Source organism: Cicer arietinum, chromosome 7 (assembly GCF_000331145.2).
Source record: "Cicer arietinum cultivar CDC Frontier isolate Library 1 chromosome 7, Cicar.CDCFrontier_v2.0, whole genome shotgun sequence".
NCBI classification, from domain to species: domain Eukaryota; kingdom Viridiplantae; phylum Streptophyta; class Magnoliopsida; order Fabales; family Fabaceae; genus Cicer; species Cicer arietinum.
The window spans coordinates 15,182,854-15,208,387 of NC_021166.2; the positions used below are offsets into that span (position 1 = coordinate 15,182,854).

The 25,534-nt window shown below is 26.6% G+C and overlaps 1 protein-coding gene and 1 pseudogene across 1 annotated transcript; one reads left to right on the forward strand and one right to left on the reverse strand.

Annotated features, from left to right (window-relative positions):
- The first annotated feature begins 14,957 nt into the window (after positions 1 to 14,957).
- On the forward strand, positions 14,958 to 19,048 carry LOC101489678 (uncharacterized). The gene is made up of 4 exons (XM_004509209.4): positions 14,958 to 15,710; positions 17,846 to 17,935; positions 18,028 to 18,095; positions 18,609 to 19,048. The coding sequence occupies exons 1-4, from the start codon at positions 15,057 to 15,059 to the stop codon at positions 18,751 to 18,753; spliced, it is 957 nt and encodes a 318-aa protein (XP_004509266.1). The 5' UTR covers positions 14,958 to 15,056; the 3' UTR covers positions 18,754 to 19,048.
- Positions 19,049 to 20,937: 1,889 nt separating this feature from the next.
- LOC101489999 (sugar transporter ERD6-like 6) lies at positions 20,938 to 25,021 on the reverse strand (annotated as a pseudogene).
- Between the last annotated feature and the right edge of the window lie 513 nt (positions 25,022 to 25,534).

A 25,534-nucleotide genomic window follows, 5' to 3' on the forward strand; every position in this document is an offset into this window, starting at 1 on the left:
CTAATTTTAATTTCTTTGCTCCTTAAAGACTTATTGCGATCAATAATAAAGATTGTTTGGTTCGATTTGGTCTCCCTCTTGCAATTGAATAAGTTTTATTTCATTCCGATATACGTTTCAATATATTTCTAGTTCTATGGATAAGTTCGTTTTATGTCATGTTTCTTTTTGAAATTCTAATTTAAGTTATCCTTTTTTGTTTTTAAAGTTCTAATTTATGTTTCTATTTGAAAGATGTTAACTCACGTTTCAAATAGCTATTGGCCTCAGTTGGTTTACTTGTATTAGGGATGGCAATTAGACCCATACCCAATGGGTACCTGCAAAAAAAATCCACAATGGGTAGGGTAAAAACCCGCATAATGGGTATGGGCATGGGGACGGGTAATTACCCGCAAAATTAAGCGGATATGGGTGCGGGTACGGGTACTATAGTACCCACCCCGCCCCGCACCCGCACTTATATAAATATATTATTTATTTATTTAGTTATTTATTTATTATATTAGTATTTAGTTTAATTAATTGTTTTCTTTTATATTTTAACATCTATTAATATCATTGGACCATTACAATATTTATAATTGAAACATAAACGTTTGCAAAATTTTTAAGAATCTGATTATGATAAATAGGTAAATAATTGTGATTTTATAACTAATAATTATATCTTATTAATCGTGACTTTATAATTATACTTGCAACTTTGTATCAATTATCTCAGATAATATTATCATATGACTTGCAACTTCACAAAATATTATTATAGATATTTAAATATGTATTGTAACGAGTGTTCATTTGAAATGTTGAATCAGAAAATATTTTGATTTATAATATTTTATGATTGGATTTAAGATATTTGAATAATTTTTAAATTTAATCACAATAATATCATTTATTTATCGATTTTTTTATAGTTAAAGTATGAGTAACGGGTATGGGTACGGGCACTTAAGTACCCAGAGGGTAAGGGTATGAGTATTAAAGTTGATACCCAAGAGGGTACGGGCACGGGTATGAGTATTTTTTAAAATCGCGGGTATGGGGACGGGTACTTTAGTACCCTACCCAAACCCTACCCATTGCCATCCCTAACTTGTATCAGTTTCTCTTCTTTAGGAATGACACTAAGGAATGTTTGATTAATATCTTTGATTGTGGTAAGGTCTCCAAAACAATTTTAAACCTATTTAAAGGTAGATTAGTTAATCACACTCCATTCAATTTTGAAAAATATGGGATAAAATTTATCAGGTTCAGGTGACTTGAACTTTCTCATACTCGCAAAGAGCTTCTTTTAGAGCATCTCCAACGGTAGCCAAAATGAGTTCGTCAGCCATGTGTAATTACGTAACCTTCAGTTTTTGGTGAGTTCACTGTTGGAGATATGTCAAACTGTAATCACCGTTCTCTCAGGAAGGAACGATTATTAATTTATGAAGAATAATAAATAAATAATTTGTTAGTGGTGGACCCCATCTAATAAACATGTGAGTTCACTTTGAAATAAAAAAATGAATGGATTATTTTAAGATGATGTGTCACGGTAGACCCCATTTAATAAACTCATATTGAGTTTACCATTGGAGATGTTTTTAATTTCCTCTAAAGATACAGCTCAGCATAATATGTCCAGATCACTAACTTCAATAGTAAGAAAGGTTGATAAAGTAGCATAAGACGAGAAAGAGTGCTCGGTTTAACAATACAGATTCTAGTAAAATTGAATGACTTGGTTTTTAACATAATTATCTTCAAAGACCTATGAATGAATCATCATTGTTTTGGAGAGTTGTTATTCTTTTGAATCTATATGTACCCTTTGTTATCACGTAAATGATAGCAACACTCGTAATTTAACATTATATCTTAATGATAATGAGAATTGTATCTTGTTTAGGTATTCTTAAAATACATGATTATATTGTTACTTATCAAGAAATTTATATTATAATTTAAATTTTTAGTAGAGTCTAATTTTAGGATGGCAAAGTGAGTTTGCTCGTTTTATTTAGCCCGTCTCGTGATTAATCCATTAATTAAATAACAGAGCAGAATAGTGGATACCAACTTTAGATGGTCAGCCGAAATTATCATGTTGTTCTGCTTCGTGGCGGGTTGGTTTGCCTGCCTGCCAATTTTTTTTTATTCGAACATTTTATAAAAGTAAGAAATATAATCATAATCAATCAACAAAATTAAATGTCAAAATAAAATTGTCACTAGCATAAAAAAGTCTCCAAATAAATTTGTAGATATTAAATAATTCCAAAAAATTTATTACAATATACTAATAAATGCAAAATTATCAATTTAAAAAATGTATTATAATTTTCCATTGAATTTAACTCTACATTCTAAACATGATTATATGTTCTCACATTCATAATGTATTAACACACTAATTAAGGTTGATTCAATTTTTTTATCCTTGTATATAAAACTCATATTTTTATCAACTTTATTTTGGACTGGGGTTTTTAATTGCATTGGGTAAATCAATAAGCCCCTTTTAATCTTTGAGTTTGTTTGAGTTAGTAAAAAGAAAATATATAAAAACAAAAAAACTAAAGTTATAAACAATAAAAAATAACAATTTTTATCGAATGCATCTTTTACAGTATTTTTTCAAAAAAACGTTGTAATAGGTGCATTAATAATGCATGCACCTTTTAAGCGCTTTTTCAAAAAAATGTTGTAATAGGTGCATTAATAATGCATCTATTGAATGCACCTTTTACAACGTTTTTTCAAAAAAGCGTTGTAATAGGTGCATTATTAATGCATCTATTGAATGCACCTTTTATAGCATTTTTTTTAAAAAAAAAACATTGTAATTGGTGCATTAATAATGCATCAATTCAATGTACCTTTTACAGCTTTTTTTCAAAAAAGCGCTGTAATAGGTGCATTATTAATTCTCTCATTCTAATTCTGAAATGAGAATTGTTACTTGTAACTGAATACGAATGAGAAGACTTTTTTTCCCAAAACACACAAGGAACAAAGGAAGAAGAAACAAAACAAATGAAGAAGAACAAACAACGGAAGAACAAAGGACGAACACGAGTGGAACAGATGAAAAGGATGAAAAAGAATAAGAACTTGGATGAAAAGAGAAGATGAACAACAGCGAAGAAGAAGAAGAAGATGATGAAATTGAATGATGATGATGAAGAAAAGGGAAGTGGTCGATTTTGATGAAAAGGGTTTACGAACTTCACGAACTGATTTAGAGTTCACGCTGGTGGTTCAAGCTCTTTTCACGATTTCATTTGGTTTTGATTTTGCTTCTGTTTAGGTTCATGATTTTAGGTGTTTTTTTTTTAACTTTAATTTTGACAATTATTTTAAAATTTGGTATAATATAATAATAGTTTTAAAAAATATAAATTGTATTTTTTAATTTGAAATAATATAATAACGACTTTAATCCACATAGGCATCTGACACATCATCCTTTTTATTGACACGTCATTAAAAATATGACAACTCATCATTATTTGGACTCAAATTCTGTTTGAGAACCAAAACTAGGCACAAACAAAATACGATGACTACTTTCGCGATTCACCTATAATAGGGGGACCAAAAGTGCAATTAAGTCTTAAATAAATAATAACTTGACATATGAAATTAAAGCAAATATGCATTAAGGAATATTTTGAGATAATTCTATGTAAATAATATTTTTAATGTTAATAAAAAAATTGATTTATTTAATTTAAAATTTGTACTATATACATCAATTTTTTTTTAATTAATTTTTGTTTATATCGAGAGAAAATACATCTATATAATTTTCTCTTAATTATTACCTTTAAAATAATCTAGTGGTTTTGGTAAACAAAAATGCTAATTTGTCGGAACAATATTTCGTCACAATCCGACAAATGACTTGACACGTCTTCTAACCGTTCATCTATCTACTTTTAATTCTGATTATCGCCTTAATTCATGCCAGTAAAGCCAAAAAATAATAATTCTTTGTTTTAGGAAAAGTATATTATTTTCTTCTTGTATTATATTTTTAATATATTTTATTTAAGTTAAATATATTTGTAGTCTTTATATAATATTTTAAGTTAAATATATTTTTAAATTTTATAAAATAATTAAATTTATTTTTTATTATAACTATTTTTAACCTTTATAAAATGAAAAACAAAAACTAATGAACCAAAATGTATAATCTTATAAATTAAAAAATCAAAATAAAACGACAAAATTTAAAGAATTAAAATGTTAGATATTTGTAACTTAAAGGGTTAAAATAGAGTTTTACAAATCTTATAAAACAAAAATAAATGTTAACATAACTTAAAAAACCAAATGAATTGAGTAAATATAGTCCCAAAGAAAACACCATATGAACCTATGACCTCGAAAAATATATTTAGCCCTTTTATTTATTTTAGTCTTTAACTTCAATTTTAAGAAAACAATAAGCAACATGGGAATTGGAAAACCCAGAAGGTGAAGCAAATTGGGCCAACCGAGCTCGTGCGATTCGTAGAAATGGCATGTCGTCTCATATAACACGTTGATATTTGAATTTGTGTGATTGTATTAATCTATTTCTCCATACTATTAATATTTCAATTCCAAAATCATCTATTGAATTACAAAATATTAATTAATTTTGTTCCTCTATCAAGATTTGTTATCAAATACATCTTTAATATTCTTCGTTTATTTTTAAGTTGATTTTCGATGTTATCAACCAAATGTTTTCTAATAGTAGCATTTTAGCTGAATTTTTAGGGACTATTAATCAGGTGTTCTAACTTTATTGTTTTGAGTGATATTATATGTATGAAACTTTGCACGGAAAAAATCTCCATATGGTTTATACCATATATAATGGTTGTGCTCATCATGTAAATAAACAGTGATAATGATATTTTTAAATTATAATTAATAGATAAATATTGATATTGTTAAGTTATACATTTTATCTCGAATTTAAATTTAAAATCTTACAATTATTTAAATTAATTATGGTGGAATTTATTATATTAAGATCTATAAAAAATAACGATAACAATATAATATAATATATCTCAATATTAAACAAGAGACAATACATAATTTTTTTTATGGTGTAAGCAATAATATACATTGCTTAACAAATTGTTATTACAAAATGAAGGTTAATATAAATTCAGATATCTTTAATTTTGTCTACAATAAACATTAAACAATAAATATTCTAATAATAATAGTAAAAATTGATGTAGTTTTTCGAGTATAACAGATATTGATTGAGTTACTAGAAACAAAAATAGATATTGAGTTTATCCAAATCAATACAAACAAAATATGAGATTTGACAGGTAAAGTTGACAAATGTAACACTTTAATATGCCTCAAAAGTAATTACAATATTTTATCTAAAAAAAGGGGATGAGGTGGAACACGTAGACATTTTAGGAGTTTGTTAATCTTACTACTACTCTCTTTAAAGCACATTTAATTGTAAGTTGAGATTAGGTGTATTAGGGGTATAATTGCATCTCAGAAGTTACTTACAATAAATATAGAAACAAAGACAATATATATAATTGTTTATACTTTCTTGTATATATTTTGGGACGTGTCTCGAATGTTTCCTCTCATAAATAATAATTAAATAAAATTATGCTCTCTTATTTCGGTTTGAATATTTAAAAATATATTTAATCAAAAGTTTTGATATATGTATTTTGATCTAGATATATAAATTATTTATATTATTAATTAAATTATAAAAATAAATAATTTCAGAAATTGAAATTAAATTTTATAAATAATTTTATTATAATTTTATATATATTAATTATTTTACATCAATATATTATGTAATTTAAAATATTTTATATTAATATTTTTAATTAAAATTTATAAAAAATAAATTAAAATTATTGAATTTTTAAATAAAAAGATCAATTTTACGAATCATGAATCATTGAAGATAAAAAATTTAAGTCTCAAAAATTTTAAGTCTCAGAAAATAATAGAAGAGGTTGAAAAGTATAGAGTGAGCTATTGACCACGTGCTTCTCATAACCATTAATTATTTAGAGGCTAATTAAAATTCTAAATTGATTTATCATTTCATAAATAGTCAGGAAGAAAGGTGTTGATTGTCCCATTCGAAATTTTTATTTTAATATTCTAGTTTTATTTTCTTTTTCATTAAAACGCCACATCTTAAAATAATATTATAAGATTATTCTATTTTTAAATCCTAATCGTATTTTAGAGATGCGACAAGGTGAAGAATTTTTTTTTCCATCTTAACAAAATGTAAGATTATATTAATAAAATAAAAATACATTAAATTAAAGTGAAAAAAAATACCACAAATTGAAAAGAAAAAAAACCATATAACATATTTTGATGAATCATTTAGTAATTCTAAAGACGATGATGTGGACGAAGATATTGAAGATGATGATCAACATATCCTACATGTATTCGATCTACAATTCCACACGAAGAATAACCAGGTGAAAGTATGATTCATGTGGTATTTTTATTTTATTTTTAATTTGTGGTATTTTTTTCTTTAATTTAATGTATTTTATTTTATTAACATAATTTTCTTACTATTATTATTAAATAATAGTATTTTATTATTATTATTATTATTATTATTATTATTTTCTTTTTATTAATAGTATTTTTAATTTGTAAATATTTTAATTATTTATAATTTATTAAATAATAATTAACAGTATTAATAAAAAAATAAAAAAAATATACTAGTACATGGTCTCATCCACATGATGCAATCATCAATTGAATTTAAAAAGTACGACATTTCTGTAATATTATTTTGAGGCGTGACATTTTAATGAAAATAAAGTAAAACTAAAATATTAAAATAAAAATTTTGTTCCATTCATCCATCAACTTTGCATAAATAATAATTTATAGACTAAATTACATCAGAAGTCGTTTAACTTAATTTCAGTTAACGTTTTAGTCCTTTATCTTTTTTTTTTCTTCCGATTCGGTCTTTTATTTTAATTTTAAGTAGCGATTTGATATTTTATATTTTAAAATGTCAACAATGTTATCATTTCTTTTATAAAAATTCAAAAAATCATTAAAATTTTCAAATAAAATCTATAAAATTAATAATAATCTTAAATATAATACAAATTTCATCAAATACATAACTCAAATATTCAAATAAATTCATATTTTCATCTCTAACAACATCAAATAAAGAATAAAAATATGAGTTTATTTAAAGATTTAAGTTATAAATTTGATTAAATTTGTATTTCAAAGATGATAATGAATTTTATGGGTTTTATTTAAAAAATTTGTAAAAGAAAAAGGACAACATTATTAACATTTTAAAACATAAAATATCAAGTTATCACTTTAAATCAAAATAAACGAGCAAGCACTACAAATATAATTTAGTTTAATTTATAATAATAGAGCAACACTAAAATATGTAATCTTCAAAGATTCTGAACTAAAAAGAATGTCGAAGTACATCGGGATGGGGCAGAACAGAACAGTACCCTGAAGATACTACAAAGAAGTCATCAAATGGAAGATGATTAATAATTCTAAATCTAATTTCTACATTGAGATATTAAACCTTGAAAGATTTATGAAAATTGAAGAGGGAGGGGAACTTCGTGCTGTTCCTTTAACACAATTTCCTTACTATGGTCTGGTTCACGACTTTCATTATATCATATATTATATTTTTGAGATTAAATCTTAAAATGATACTTTATTATTAGTACAATATCATTGTGACTCCTTTATAATTTGTGTTTATTAAAACTTCTTTCATATAGATAGGATCAGTTATCCGTAACTTTAATTTGTGTTCATCCACACCAAAAAAACAAAGAGCAAAGTTCAGGTTGCCACAGTTGTTCCCGCTGTAATACCCACCCTCTGAAATTGAAAATTGATCATAGTTTTGAGCGAAACGTAGCTGGTTTTTTATTTAATTATAAAATTGTTTTTGCCTAAAATTTAAAATATCAAAAATAGATTTTATAATTTTTATTTTTATTTTAAAATTAACATGTCAACGGTAATAAACATAAATATTACTCTAACAATCATCGACCACCACTACTTCCGACTAGTGCCACCATCCCCGACTACTCGCCACGATCATTAACCATCTACCTCCATTCACTATCTCCCACTACCGTTCAACACTTTAGTCTCCATCAATTACTCACCTCTAGAATTGTCAATTTCACAAGACCACTAATCATTGGGTTCAAGTTACATGTAGAAAGATCCAAATGTTTCATAGTTTAAAAGGTCTAAAAAGAAAAGTCTCAAAAACCAAAAAATTTCGAAAATTGTAAGGGTTCAATGGGCCTATAAGCTCACTTTTTTTTTAAAAAAAAATCGATATTTGTTTGAAAAAAAATTGATTTTTTTCTAAAAAATAAAATTTTTAATTTTTTTCTTCTTAATTTTTCGATAAAAAAATTTCAATTTTTTCCAATAAAAAAAGTTTACAACTTTCTTCTTATTTTTTCTTGAAATTTTTTATTTGAGAAAAAAAATTGATTTTTTCAAGAAATATTATTTTTTGATTTTGTTTACAAAATTTTTTGAGAAAAATATTTTAAATTTTTGTGAGTAAAATAAATTTCAAAAAGAATATCTCAATTAACAAAACAATGAGCGTGCCTTAAACCCACAAAAAATTAATAAAATAATAGATTATGGCTTTAAAAAAATTATTTCAATAGATGGCTTAATATTATGGGGTTAACTTCTGAGACGAGGCTTAAGACTTTAAAACTTTATTGACAACTCTACTCACCACCACCACCACACCACTATCAACCACTTCGGATCACCATTATTGGTCATGCCTTGACATCACCTCCGACTATCAATAGCCGTTTTTGATCGATACAAGAGTTTTCCACAACTAACCATCACTACGATAGTCATCTTTTATAATTATTACTTTCAAATACAATAAAATTATTATAATATTATAATTATTTTAAAATAGTTAAAAGTTAATGTTATTTTTAATTTTAATTAATTTTACATGTCAATATTTAGTGAATTTCCAATAAAATAGAGTAAAGAGAGAAATTCAATTAAAAATTAAAATTCAGAACTGACACTAAAAATTAAAAACTAAAATGAATTTTAATTTTTAAAAATTTCAAAAGATAAAACTAAAAACCACTCCAAACAGGACATAACATAAGAGAGAATTCAAAATAAAAATCACAAGCTCCCGTTGTGGGGGAATACCTCAGGTGACTAATCTTTTTTGCTTAATGCAAGCAAAATCCCCTACTGCTAGGTAGCTTATTCCTCCAGCATTAATCAACTCTAAAAAAAGAGAAACAACACATAAGCAATTTTACAACAGAAATAATTGAAATCGAGTGATTGATAGAATATGGGGCAAAGATGTAGCATTATCATGTGACAGTATCATACTTTTGAATATTGCATGTTTTATGTTGATAGCATTGAAGTCTAGGATTGATACATAAGATATACTCTTGCTATCTATGTGGAATTAACAAAGCTACACATTTCAAAAATAAAATATCAAGTTAGCACAAGATAATAATAAATTGAATACTATTTTAAAACATATGCTCTATAGCCTATGGTTGTTGTGGAATTAGAAATTAATGTATTGTTATACATATCTGAAAAAGGAGTTAAGGTTACACAAATAGAGAAATTCAAAGCCTACTTTTGTCCACAACACTAATCACATATTATAAAAAGGAAGAAATGACATACCTAAATAATCAATTGGGTTATTATAGCTGCATAGGTCCAAGAAATGCACAAAATATTGAGCAAAATTAATATAAAAGCATCCAACATAAATGCTTAAAGTGGAATAATAACGAAGTATCCAATTAGCATCATTGTTCATCCTTCAATTTCTTTTTGAAGTGTTTGTGCATATAAAGTATTCAATATTAAGATATTGTGACGCAACTTAGAAAACTAAGGTCTATTTAAAGCTCAGATAAAATAGTCCTTTCATTCCAAATTCAGTGAGAGCTCAACAATACTAGAGCATCTAATAAGAGAAATGAATGAGACATATAACTTTTAAGTCATTTCAAGAGCACTTGTGTCTTAAAGCAAACCAAAATCCAATCTTAGAAGTCCTTTAAACTCAAAACAGCACAACGGGAACTACTTTGCTTCAATTACATTTTATGATACATATTTCTTCCCCAAAATGTCATCATAATTGTTAGGTTCTACTTAACTATAAAATGAACAAAATTAACTTAAATGTCATGTGGCCAACGAAAAAGCTTAGTAATATAAGGAAAATAAAATTATGAAAACCAAGGGACTTTAATGGGAGAATAGTAGGTGTCTCGAATATTATGTGAAAACTATGGAAATACTATAATATTAATGAAGTGTGAAAACTATGGGATTTCTTCTCGAATATTATGTGTCATTCTTGATTTGATATCCCGGAACTTTCCACATTCATAAGGTGTATTCAAAGAGTTTCTATAATCCTTCTAACTTGTTTTATTTGACTTGTTAAAGTTTTCATTTTTTTTTTATCTTTCCTACTCTCCTAACGAATTTGTTGTATCTTTTAACAAAGAGACTCATTTCTTCGTCATTGAAGTCTTTCTTTTCCAATTATTTTTCATCCTTCTTTGACCTTGAGGATGAGCCAACCAAAGTTATACTTTTAATTTCCTTGTTTAGCTATTTTTTTTTCGGTCATAAGCAATTAAATGAACTCTTATTTATGTTTTGTCAACTTGTCAAACAAGATAGTTGTCATGATCATTATTGTCAAGTTCCTTGACTCAACAACCACTATATATTTGCAAAGACATCTTAAAATCTTATTTGTTAAATCTTCGTTTGAAAAATTTATTTTCTAGTGCATCCAAATGGTTCACAACTGGATTATATTCCTCTGCCTCTAATACATAAGCGTGACAAAAATTCTTATGCCTCTAACACTAATAAGCGTAACAAGAATTCTTATGTCTCTAACACTAATAAGTGTAACAAGAATTCTTTTGTCTCTGATAATCTCATCAAGTGTATGATTGTGAAATATTATGTATCCTCTAGAAAAGTCAATGCTATGAAATAGTCATTGTTTGGAGTAAAGTCAACATTGAAAAATCCAATGCATTTGATAAAAGTCAACGTCATGACAAAGTCAATGCTTATGATAACAGTCAACGCTCTAACAAGAGGAAAATATCATATGCATACAAAGAATGCACTGCCTCTGATTATCAACACTACCTCTGATTATCAGCACTGCTTTTGGTAAATCTGACTCAAATAATATGTTGGGTCGGATTGTCTACTGCCTCTAATAAATTTGTTGGCTTTGATAATCATGTCTCTTATTGTTTTGTGCCTCTGGCCTAGTACTTCTACTTTATCTAAACTTAATTCAAATACTTGAAGAAATTATCGATTTCAATTTGAGCTCGACTGTCATATTTATTTTCAAATGGATCAATTACTAAAAACAATGAAACTCTATGTTTAAGGACACATGACCATACCATGAAAGACACAATACTATTCCATGAAGGATACTCAGCCTTACCTTGAAAGACAAAGGCAATGTTATAATTGCTTCTGTAAATGCCACTCGATTTCAATTTCAAAAGATAGAAGAAGACACATTAGAAACACAACAACTTACAACATTTCTTTCAAAGAAAAACACTCACAAATTAGCAAACCAACACTGAGTTATAAATTGTTCAAATTTATCTTAAGTGTTGAGAAAGAAAATTCTGATAGCTTATCTTATAAACATTCTCTAGTTAGAAAGAAAATCATGCAAAACCACTAACAATTATTTTGTTGTAATCAAATCTAATAGTGACTGATTGTATTAAGATGACTTGTTAGAACTTGTAAACTGAGTTCAATAGTGGCTGCCATTTCCTCAACAACTTGATGTTACAAAGTTGAAGATGTGAAAATTGACATAATCATTGTAACTAATCAAATGTTCAAGTGTAAATTATAATTATAGTGGATTAAATCTTTTTTTCCATACATACATTAAAAAAATAAAACATTGTATTAACGCAAGTATGCACGTATACTTTCTAGTACTTAAAAAAAATTTATACCTCTAAAAATATATATACAAGTACTAAAAGTTGATAAATATATATACAAGTACTAAAAGTTGATAAATATATATACAAGTACTAAAAGTTGATATCAATTCTAATATATATTATATAAAAATAAAAAGTTAGTACCCTCTCAATTATGTTCGTATAATAAATATAGATATTGAGGTAATGTTATCTTTTTTCCCAGTTGTATATGTCAACTTAGTAGATGAATGTATTTGCATTTAATAGATATAACTTCACATATGCAATCAACCGTTCAACTGTCCTAATAATTATATTCAACAGTACATATGACATTCTAGTATCCAACGTATCTTTCTAATAATTATATTCAACAGTACAGTATGACATTCTAGTGTCCAACTTGTTTTCTATGACATTAACTAAATTTTTAAATTCCAAAAACAATTTCTCGCCGCTCCTGTAACAACTATATTAGTGGGTCCGCACAAAAATATATCTTTTAAGCAGGTAATATAGTTGATCAAAACTAAACAACTTTATAAATTTGATAATAAAATTTACTCTTTAATCAAACGTACCAACAAAAAAACCACTCTTTTGCTTATTAACAAGTATTTCAGTATTCGTCAATTAATAACTATTTACACATTAATTAATTATTTAAATTTGATTTTTTAACAAATAAAAATAATTATGTTTTCTAATATTTTTAAATAATAATATTATCAAAGTAAATTTAGTTAAAATTTATTTATATTTTGAATCTCAATTAATTACAATAGTTATATTATTATAATTATTTTTAAAATTATGTATAAATTGTTGTAATGTACTGATAATATATAAACTTTGCGTAACAAAAGAGTTTTAAAAATAAGTTTAAGCTCTACAAAATTTTTATTAAAAATAATAGATTTTATAAATAAAATAATAAATATATTTAGTTTTTTATTCGAACTCTGATAAGAGTTCAATTTAATAATCTCAAACGTTTATAAATTAAATTAAAATTAAAAAAATAGATTTAGTATTATAAAATAAAATGTTCCTTTATTAATATGGCGGACAAATACAAATTGGTGTAAAGGTTGGTAGGTTGTTTTTATCGCGCTGTATTTAATATCTGAGTTATAATGATTAATTGAAATATTTATAAAAAATTAATTAATTTTTTTTATTCGAACTCTGATAAGAGTTCAATTTAATAATCTCAAACGTTTATAAATTAAATTAAAATTAAAAAAATAGATTTAGTATTATAAAATAAAATGTTCCTTTATTAATATGGCGGACAAATACAAATTGGTGTAAAGGTTGGTAGGTTGTTTTTATCGCGCTGTATTTAATATCTGAGTTATAATGATTAATTGAAATATTTATAAAAAATTAATTAATTGGAGTTATCATAAAAATATGAATCATAAATAAATAAAAAATCATATCATAAATTGAGTTTAGACTGATGATTGTGTTAGTGTTTTCAGCAATTCAAACTTTCCATTATATTATCTCCCTCTACTCTACTTTGGTTGCGTGTATATGTTTGGTTACTAAACACAACCACTGTACAAGCATACAATACAATCCTGATTGAGTGCAAAAAAACACCTGTATAATCCTTTAATAAGCTAATTCAGGCTGGTTTATGGCTTTAATATACGTGGTTCTTTCTTATTCAGGGCCTAACTAATAATATTCCAAAAATATAAAATGCAAGTGATAGCTACTCCCTCCATTTCTTATTATTTTTTGTTTTGAATAAGTTTTTTTCTTCTCTAAAACATAAGCAATAATATATCAAATTTTAGGATATAAATATAAGCAATAAAAAATTGAAGAGTGAAAATTTATTTTAATCTTTGCAAATAAATTAATATCCCAAATTGTTTTTTAAAAAAGTTAAACGCCAATTCTAATTTTTGAGAAAAATAAACATGGAAAACTTAAATAATACATGAACCATCTTTTTGAAGGGGACAATTAAATCTCTAATAATAATTATATATATATAGGTTTTAGTGACTTTGAATTGTAGTCTTTTTAATAGATATAATTCTTATTAGTATGAACGAATAAATTTAAGTTTTTAATAAAAACCAATGATTAAAAAGAGATAATTTGACCTTTGACCAACAATAAAAAAGACAGTTTAGTCCTTGATGAAAAAAAAAGACAATATGACCATTCAAAATAAAAGTCCCCTAAATGATTTTATCATCAATAAATTGTTCATTTTTTTTTTATTCTGTGGCATTTAAGTATCTTGTATTTTGTTTTTGGTACATTGTTGGTTCCATTTTTTTATATGTTATAAATCTTTCTAAAATTGCCAAATAGTATTGATGTTTAATTAAATAATCCTTTATTTAAATGCTAAAAAAAATTAAAAGTGAGAGATTTAGTGAGAATAACTATTTAGAGAATTTTTTTTTGTTGTCCAATAAATTATATCTTCTTAATCATTGTCAAAAACATATTTGTTTTTTACTTTTTTTTTTGCCGTAGGTCAAGTAGGACAATTGTCACGACTTTAATTTTTTTAAAAGCTAAAATAAAACTTCACCGAAAAATTAATTAGTATTCTTATTTAGTGTGAATTACTTTTCTCTTTATATTTATAATTGAAGGAAGTAATATTTTTAAATTTTGTTGCTGTTTATTTATCATTTTTCAAAAATTTAAGTTTGTATCGACTCAAAAAAAAAAAAACTTATTGACTCTTCAAAACAAAAACAAAAAACTTAATGAGAAAATTCTTAAATTAGCAATATCGGCTTTGTGTATGAAATCAAATTTGTGAATCGTCATAAATGTGTTTGGTCTTTGGGACAAGCAATTACAACAACCTAGCACCAAACCCCACTAACCAACTATACTAGTATATATATATAAATAAAACTCTTCTATGGTCATGAACTTCATTGGTAAAAACCATCATCAACCACATAGAAATTGACCATGGTGAATCTCGTGGCAGCACAAAAACCATTGATGCATGTGCTAATGAAAATGGCAGGAATAAGGCCCTACACGGTGGAAATAGAATCAGGAACAGTAATGACATTCTGGGTACCTTCAGAAACAATAACAAAGCCTAAGAAAAAACAAGAAAAGCCCAAAATAATAGCGAAGCCCAATAAGCCCGTAGTGGTTCTAATACACGGTTTCGCAGCGGAAGGAATAGTGACGTGGCAGTTTCAAGTAGGCGCGTTGACAAAAAAGTACGCTGTTTATGTTCCGGATCTACTATTCTTCGGAGGGTCCGTAACGGATAAAGCGGAAAGGTCACCGAGTTTTCAAGCAGAGTGTTTGGCGACAGGTTTAAGGAAACTTGGTGTTGAAAAGTGTATTGTTGTTGGTTTTAGTTATGGTGGAATGGTGGCTTTTAAAATGGCTGAGATGTACCCTGAATTGGTTGAAGCTATGGTTATATCTGGATCTATATTTGCTATGACTGATTCAATTAGTGTTAGTACAATGAAAGAACTTGGTTTTTCTTCTTCTTCTGAACTTTTGTTGCCTAATTCTGTTAAGGGTCTTAAGGCCCTTTTGTCTGTTGCTGCTTATAAAAAGTTTTGGTTCCCTGATCGTTTACATAAAGACTTTCTTCGGGTATGTCCCTACTTTTGTCCTTCCTTTTTCATTTTATACTATAACAATATTTTAACTGATTTTTTAGTTTATTGAACCATATTTTTTAATGAAACTCACTATACACAACTCAAACTTAGACTTAAAGATGCAGTGTTTTTTACTAATTACAAGTATTATTTTCTTTTAGTTTTCCTTATAGATTATCTTTTTTAAAAGAAATTGTTAGGAATTTTTGGAGAATCTTTTATATATAAAAAAAATTACAACTTTTAAAATATATTATTCCTTCCTGTTCTGTATATAATAGTATTTTTTTAGAGCATCTTTTATATATAAAAAAAATTACAACTTTTAAAATATATTATTCCCCCCGCTTCTATATATAATGGAATTTTTTTAGAGAATCTTTTATATATAAAAAAAATTACAACTTTTAAAATATATTTATTATTAAAATATTTGTATATTATCATTTAATATGTTTGTTTATTTAATATTATGAATAGATATTTAATATTTTACAGTTTTCAATAAAAATATATATGCAAAAATAATTAAAAAATTAAAATAATTAATGAGTACATTGATTTTAATGTTTTTTGTAATTTTATCTTATAAATAGGATCAGATGTAGTAATTTATAAGAAAAATTATAAAAATAATTCCACGATAATTATAAAATAAATTAAAATTTTGAACCTTAACTCTCTAAATTCCAATCTTGTAGATTGTGATTTTTAATTAAAAATATAATAAAAATCAAACCAACTAATTCAATAAGTCCAAAAATTTATTCAAAATTTATTAAATCGATTTGATATTTTACATGAGTTCGAGTCTAAAATGAATCAAATTAAATAAATTTAACTTCTATTAAATTGAATATAGTTTTATGTAATTTAAAATAAATCTGTAAATATTTTAATTAAATCATTATTTTTTATCTATAGTATATTAATATTATTTTAAAGACATATTATATCAGTATTGTTATGTTAAAAAAGTGTTATGTTAAAATATTTTAATAATTATAAATTATTTTTTTATTATAATTAATAAACTTATTTTAATAGTATAAATAATTTCATATTTAAAAAAAATTCAATTTTTATTTTTTAAAAATTAATTTTTAATTATTAAAATTGTCAATTCAAAATTAGATCCACTACTTCTCTTTGATAGTGTTAGAGGTTTACTTGTCAATATATTTTTCAAATTCCATCTATTTAAATTTTAAAAATCTTGCTACCCTATTCTTTTCTGTTTAAGCTTTGTCACTAACCCAAATACAAAATAAAAAAGATTTTAGAGTTTAATACTAGATTTTGATTAATCAATTAAAACTTAAAAAAGAAATAGCTATTGTGTTTCTTTAATAATTTTAAAATTATAGAAGTATCTTATAAATGAATTTTTAAAATTGTAGAAGTATATAGTATGCAAGTTTTTTAAGATTAAACAAATAAAGCCAAAATGTTATATTGAACTTGTGATTAATTATACGTTTGACATGAGTCAAAAGAAAAATGTTTGACATGTGTTGTTGTAGAGATTGACTTTCCGACTATTTATTTAATTCCTGGACATTCGGATTAATTGGGTTGGTGTTGCATCAATCGTACTTTATTATTTTTGTCGATATGTTTTTTTTGACAGAACTTGTCCATATTTTTTCTTTTACATATTCACTTTCTTATTTTTTTCATAAACAAATATTTGTATATTAGTTAAATTATTTTTTCATCTTTTTCTTTTTCTTTTTCATGGTTCAAACTCTAATTATTTTACTTTTTCACTCATAATTCAACTCTCAATTCAAATCAATTGAGTTGTCCAATAGCATTGTTTTGATAAAACAAGTAAACAACACAATTGGACCATAAATAGTATTATAAATATAAAATTAGGCTTAGTTCAACTAACTTTCCCTATTAAGTAATAATATTAGATAGTAATTGAACAAAAACGTGTCGTCCGTTGTGAAGATTTAAGAGTTAAGTATATCATATTTCTTATAAACACAAATTGATTATCCTAAAGTCACGAAAAGCCTCATTTGATGGGCAAGTCTCTCATAGAAATTATAATGCATTATTATCTATTCAAATGTTGCTATTATTTAAAAAATAGATTACTCTATTCAAATGTTGCAGGTGATGTTCACAAATAGGAAGGAGAGAGGTGAGTTATTAGATGGCTTAGTTATTAGCAATAGAGATATAGACATCCCAAGTTTCACACAGGTAATAATAATCTACACCACTCTACATGTTATTTCTATAACCTTATTGCTTTCATCATCGAGTATGAGTAAATGATAATTATCAATTTGCAGAGGATACATCTTCTATGGGGCGAGAATGATCAAATTTTCAAATCGGAGCTTGCTCAAAATATGAAAGAGTAAGGCTCTAGACCTTTCTCTCTCTCTCTCTATATATATTTTTATAATTAAATATTAATAATTAAATATGAATAATTTAGTGGTTATGTTAATTTATAGATTTTGAATTTAAAATCTCTAATAATTAAAAACTCTTTTGATATCACCAACAAAAATGTAGAAAATAAGTTTCTACAATTTTAATATCTTGTATTTAAACCGTTAGTACATTGGTGATTGCTAAAATAAAATTAACAATTTATGAAATATGAAGATATTTTTTTGTTTTTCTCAAAATTTAAAATTTAGATTATTTAATTTCGATTTAACAACCATTGATATAAAGATAGATAGTACATAAATAAACGGTGAAATTTTTTGAAGAATTATTGAGATGTTATTAGTATATATTTAATTTACATGTCAATTATGGTGACCTCTGTTTATTTTCTGTACATATTGGAGTGTTAATCGGTATGAATAGTTGTAGTACATAGTAATATGTGTAAATGATGTGATGTATCTAATGACAGGCAACTAGGAGATGGCACAACATTTGAAGGCATAAAGAAAGCTGGTCACCTTGTTCATTTGGAGCGACCATGTGTCTACAATAGATGCCTCAAGCATTTTATTGCTTCCTTCTTGGCGTCAAATGAAGCCAAACAAATAACTTGACATTCAATTATATATTTTCAACTAGAGGAAGGAGGAAGACAAATATAAATTTATTTATAAATATTGAATATTAATGTCTTTTCTACTTTAAATTGGAATACTGTCCCTTCAATTCAAATTTTATACATCGGAAGAAGAAAAAGATTATATATCTTTTGGTCTGGATATTGGTCTAATTAGTTTGAAATGGAGTTCATTAATTGTCTCTATCATTCATTGTATTCTACTCTTTCATATGCAATAATTATAAGATAATTTTATTTACATGATATATTGATATATAGTAGTGCTCTTTTCTACCTATTAAATTAAATTAAATTTGAATTTTCCATCACTGTTGTATAATATAGAAAGCTAAAGAATCATTTGTTTAAAGATATAATTCTTTCTCTTTTTAGATTTAACTCTTCTAAACGGGGTTGCACCTTACTGTTGGAAATTATGGTTGTTAGGAATATATGAGAAATGTCTTTACTAATTTTATACAATGTTATCAATAAGATTATCTAATTCTTTCCTAAGTGATGAATTAATATCAAATCCAATTTGTTTAATATTAATTCCTATTTTAACAGTAAAAAATTCAAACAGTTTATTCACAGCGGAAGTTTACGATCACATGCAAGATTAATATGAAAAGTAAAGAGAGAGGGAGCGAGAGAAAATCATGGATTTATACTTCCGTTTGATAGCCTACCAGTGCTGAAATCTAAACCAGATTTCAGCCTTTCCAATAGAATCGACTTGAGTACGTTTTACAGATTGTCCAGCTCACACATGGCCTATCTATCCAACTCACTCGCTTCTATTACAATGCCACCTTATCCCTAGAGTTACTCGCCAAACCCTCACGAGATCAAGATGAGACTTCTTCTTGATGAACACATGCACCAACAAAGATAGTCATCAGTTTACACTATTGGATTTCCAGAACTTTCTTTACAGATTGTTTTTACAGAAAAGATAAAAAAGGACAAATGATGATGACTCAATCACAATATGAATTACACACAAACAGGATTTGCCAAATGAGTATTTTGTGTGTGGTTACAATTATTTCTTTCAAAGTGTTTTTTCTGGTTTCTGTATTGTGAAAAACGTGTAATGAATAATTGTTTCAAGTGTAGTGTATATGGTTATTTTAAAATGTGATTGAATCAACTTATATATATTGAGAAAAACATCAGGTCAATCGATTTTATAAAAGTTTAAAACCATCTTAATCGATTGCTCAATCGATTATCACGTTTCTTGTTTTTCTTGAATCTTGAAAAATATAAGCATTAATCGATTTGTCAATCGATTCTTTTAATGCATAAATCAGAAACTGATACTAAGATTATATCAGAATCGATTGGGTAATCGATTATAGGTGTTTTGTTCAAACAACGCGATCAAAACAATCGATTGCTCAGTTGACGCATAATCATAGTCATAATCGATTTGACAATGAACTGAATTCTTCCTGTAACTCAAACGTTTAGTTCAATCGATTTGCAAATTGATTTGGCTGATCACAGTGACCCAGACATTTTAATGCAATCGATTTGCCAATCGACTTGGCTGGTCACAGAACTCATTCCTGATGAAAAACTTTTTCACAATCGATTTGACAATCGATTGATTTAGTAAGTGGTTGGTTCTGTGAATCACAAAATCGATTACTCAATTGATGTATTGTCCAATTGATTGGATTAAACGCAGAACTCAGGTTTCACTAAAAGACTTTTAAGTAATCGATTTACTTAGTAAAAACGTTTGTTCTGAGTCAGACAATCGATTGTCCAATTGATTCATCAATTGACTTATCAGTTGATTGATTTACTTTCTTATTTTATGATTTCATTTTTACTTTGGCAAATACTTTTAAGTATGAAACCATAGTGATGAGTTTACTAAATAACTACTATAACTACTAATCACACTATACATATTTCCATCTTTGTCAAGCACATCCTCCAATTTTGGTTGATTCCTTGAGTTCCAAGCTTTTGTTCCAAGTGTATAATGTTTGCTTGTTTTTCCTAAAATGTTACTCAGTTCAACCTGTTAGATTTATCAAATGATACATGTACATTGTATGTTTGTTAATTATGTCAAAATCATGATCAAGAGGACTTATGTCTAACACTTACAATAAAGTAGATGATATTACACATATAAAATTATGACAATGTCTTAATTGAAAATTATTCTTGTTCAAATTTCAAATGGCTAAAATGTATCAAGATCCTTTTATATATTTATCTAACTAAATTTGGAAAGAATTAACATACTGATAAATGGTAGTAAAGCTAGCTGTACCAAAATCAAAGGAAACAAAAATGGATATTGTATGTACCTAAATCCTACTTAAAAATTAGAATAAATACAATATCAATTAATCATCTAAACTATCTTATAAAGGATGCCTGAATTTCTTCCAATGTTCTGTCCTTGGTCTCAGGAACCCAAAGTAGAGCAAAAGCAACATTGATGACAGCAAAAATTGCATAAATTGTGAATGTTCCTGCATTGCTCCAATTTAGAAGCAAATTTGCAGTCAGAGTGACAATAGAAGCTGTGAACCAATCAGAAACGTTGCTGCACTTCCAGCAAGGCTCTTAATATTTGGTGGAAGTATCTGAAAAAGCAAAACAAAAAGTCTCACATGCTAATTTGGTCCAAATCAATGTAGTGTATGAGTTTTGAAATAGGTCTTTGTGCATACCTCAGACATTATAAGCCAAGGGATGGGTCCAACACCAATAGAAAAACCAATTACCAAAGTCTAAAAACAAATAATTAGTTAGTTTGACAAATACTTAAACCCCTCACACAAAAGAAACATGCCAAATCAATAAAATTTTCATACCAAAAGCCCCACAACAGAGAGCATCCCCAACATTTTATGAAGCTCAGAGCCATTTGTTACAACTCCCTGAGTTCAATTAAATAACACCATTTAGTATATAATAAATTGAATTGAAATTCAAGATTTAGTGATTGATTACCAACCCCTAGATAAAATGATGTAGCAACTAAGAGCAGGCTAACAGTCATCACAGAGGAAGATACCTGCAATGATAATTAAAGCTTTCATATACTTTCTATTCATATATATATATATATATATATTAATGGAATCTATAAGAAGCTAAATTCAATTAATACTTACTATAAGAAGCACTCTTCTCCCACTTCTGTCTACCAACCAAGTAGAGATCCCAGTCACTACAACCTGAATAATTAAAAAAGTTAGGCAATGATTATATTTTTATATTCCTATGAATGCAATATTGTTTGTACTAGAACATGTATATAAAGCTTTTAACCTGAATAGATCCAAGTCCAAATGTAGCAACATTACTAGATGAAATTCCTATCAATAACATAAATTAAGGAGGCTAATTAGAACATATATAACATGACATAAAAGTAGACAATTAATTAATGGAGAAAAAAATATCATCAATTACCTGCACTTGAAAAAATCTTACTAGAATAGAAAAATACTCCATTGATACCAGAAAGTTGCTGCAGCACAAGCAATCCTATACCTACCTGCATAATAAAAGCATAAAATTGTGGGAAGAAAGTGGAAAAAATTGACTAGAGGAAAAATAAAATTGAATTCATACCATCAAGGGATACCAATATCTTCTCCTCTTGAGATCTGCTAAATGTACAGTATCTGTTCTGTTGTTTGATACCAATGATCCCTTAACATGATGAACATCAACGTTTCTCATTAAAAATGTACTGAAATTTCATGAACATGTATGTAGTATAGTAGTATATAAGGTTAAGTACCTGTATTTCTTGTGCTTCCATAGTAATATCAACATGGGGTCCACGTAAAGATTGTAATGAAGCTTCAAACCTTTCTATCATTCCCATTTCGGCCTAGACATTTGAAAAGAAAATAAAAATAAAGAAAAAGGTGATATTTAAATCCTTCAGCTATCCTCTGAAAAAAGTGAATAGGTAGAGAAATTGAATTAATATATATGATGCATACCAACCATCTAGGTGATTCTGGAATGAAGTATAGGCCAGGTATTAATACAGCACATGGCAAAATTCCTGAAAAACAAAACAGAGAAATGCTTCATTATATTGATAAAATCCCAATGTAGTAATTTTGCAATGATAAATATAAAGCTAAAAATTCACCTAACAATGCTAGTGTTCTCCAGTTGAAAAATATGCCTAAGAAATAAGCCAGCATTATCCCAATGGTAATTGAGAGCTACATGAGAAGGACATCATAAATATTCACATCAATTATTAAATAAATAAATATGTAATCCTTCTTTTTGAAAGCATCATACACCCAACCTGGTTCACAGATCCTAGGCTACCCCTCATGGTTCTTGGCGATATCTCAGCTATATAAATGGGTACCTAAACCAAAAATAATTAATTTAATTATAATTAATTTAGAAGTCATAAATATAATTTGTAATACATGGATAGTATAAAAAATGTTATACGGACAATCAAAAGTAAAACTCTTCAAATATCAGTTATAAAGAAAGATTGTGGTAATTTTTAATTGAGAGATCCATATTCATAATATGAATTTTTTTTTAAGTCATAATATGATACATCAAGATTAAGAGCTAAAGTATTATTGATACCTAAGGCTATATATGTATTATAATCAAGAATTAGTAGCTATAGGAAATAAAGATTACCACATAAGAAATTATTCCAACTCCAAATCCTTCCAACAATCTTCCCATAAATAGAAGGGACGAGTCCTAGAAAAGGAGTAAATAATATAACTTGCCATTAGAAAGTAAGAAACTTGCTTGTTAAAAGAAGCATTCATGGTAACATACTAGACATGTTATTAGTACTTACTTTGGCTATGGAAATGGCGAGCCATCCAAATATATTTGGGACTGCTGCGACTATTAGTGACTGCAATTTAAAATTCCACAGATAAATTTCAAAATTAAACAATTTCTAAGATAATAAAAGACATTAAAGTTTTTTAATGAAAAATATTAGCTGGGGATGATGAAAGACACTAATGTTTTAGAAGACCAACATAAAATTTTGATTCATTTTAAGGACATCAGTGAGTTTGGTCTTTGCAACATTTTTTGTCAAACAATTTTAGTTTCTCTTAAAGTGAAGTCAACGCAAGTGTACTCTTTCATTTTTTAAATGATTTTTAGTAAATATATTTAAAATATTATAAACATTTTCTCTTATAAATATTTATAATTTTTTAATAAAAGATAAATTTAATATAAATTTTGAAGCATAAAAAATAATAAAATAATAGAAATATAAATCTAAAATTCGGATTTTGTGTTCCTACAAAATTTAATACTACAAATTTTTTTCACCAAAAAATATAAATACATTTTTTAACGAAAATTCAAATTCAAATTTACTACATTGTACAAGTCTAATTCCTTTCATTAGATTCAATCTCATAATAAATTTCAATTTATTTTAATCTTATAGACATTAAAATTGTTTAAATATTTAGGTGACTTAGAAGTTATAAATAACTTGTTAACATATTTTATTTCAAAAGTAAGTGTTAAAGAAAACAAAAAACTGAGAATATGTTAGATCATCATGGTACAATACCCCCTTACGCCCAAAGTATCCTGCTATTTGACCACTGACTGTTGCTCCAACCATTGCACCAATGTTGGATAAAGAACCAAACAATGAAAACTGTCGGGACATTATATTCAAAGCGTTACTAATAATGTTATGGGAAACAAACTTGCAGAGAAAAAAAAATGAAAGCAACTCAAATAAATAAATACCTTCGAAATTGTTAGATTAAGATCTCGAATCATAGCTGCTTCCGTTGGTGAAGAATATCCACACTATATAAATAAACATTATAGAAAACATGTGCATGATATATAAAACAAAATTATATATTAAAAAAATGTGAGTCGGTTGAAACAAAATGGATCCTCTTATAAACCGCTAAATTAAAATAAATAAAATCGATTGTATATGATCTAATAGCTGAATTAAGCACCGTGAAACCAAATTGAATGGGCCCCAAAGCTACGACGAGAACACATATGACAATAAAAAAGGAGCCAGTTCCAGCATTATTATTGTTGTTGTTGACAAATGGTTTCCTAAGGTTCCTAGCATCTTCGTAGTCTTCACCCAAAGGCATTGTTATTTTTGTACAGATCAAATTCTTGTTGGATGATTTTGAGAACCTTGAATTAAAGGTCTTGTGTTAGTAGAAAACACCGATTAGTAATTAATTAATTTGATTAAATTATAGCAAGATTGTGAGAGGTCTAATGGAATCAAGAAAATCTGAGATGGTAGTTAGAAGTGGAAGTATAAGTTATTAGTTTTTGAGGTCCTTGAGACTTGTCCGCGTCACTTGGACATGCGATAAATGTGGAGACCAAAAGATATCATGTGACCATGTCCACTGCCATCCCTTACGTAAGATGGATATTAATGTCTCAGTCATATAATCATGTCGTGTGGTTGGAATTATTTGAACACGGACATGTTAATAAGGTAATATGTGATGTGATGTGAATTTATTGCTATCTACTTGGGTTCCCTCTGAATTGAATATCTATTTTAGTTATAAAAAATACTTCATTGTACTTATAGTTAGCTGCTTTTTTTCCTTGGCTTTTCTTTTGTTTTACTTAATATATATGTGGTACTTTTATAATGTATAATTTAATTGATGGCTTATTCTGTTTTATATTAAACAGTATGTTTTTGGTTCTATAAAATTGGAACTTCCTAAGTTTGGTCTCGATTATAATTTAATTAGAGT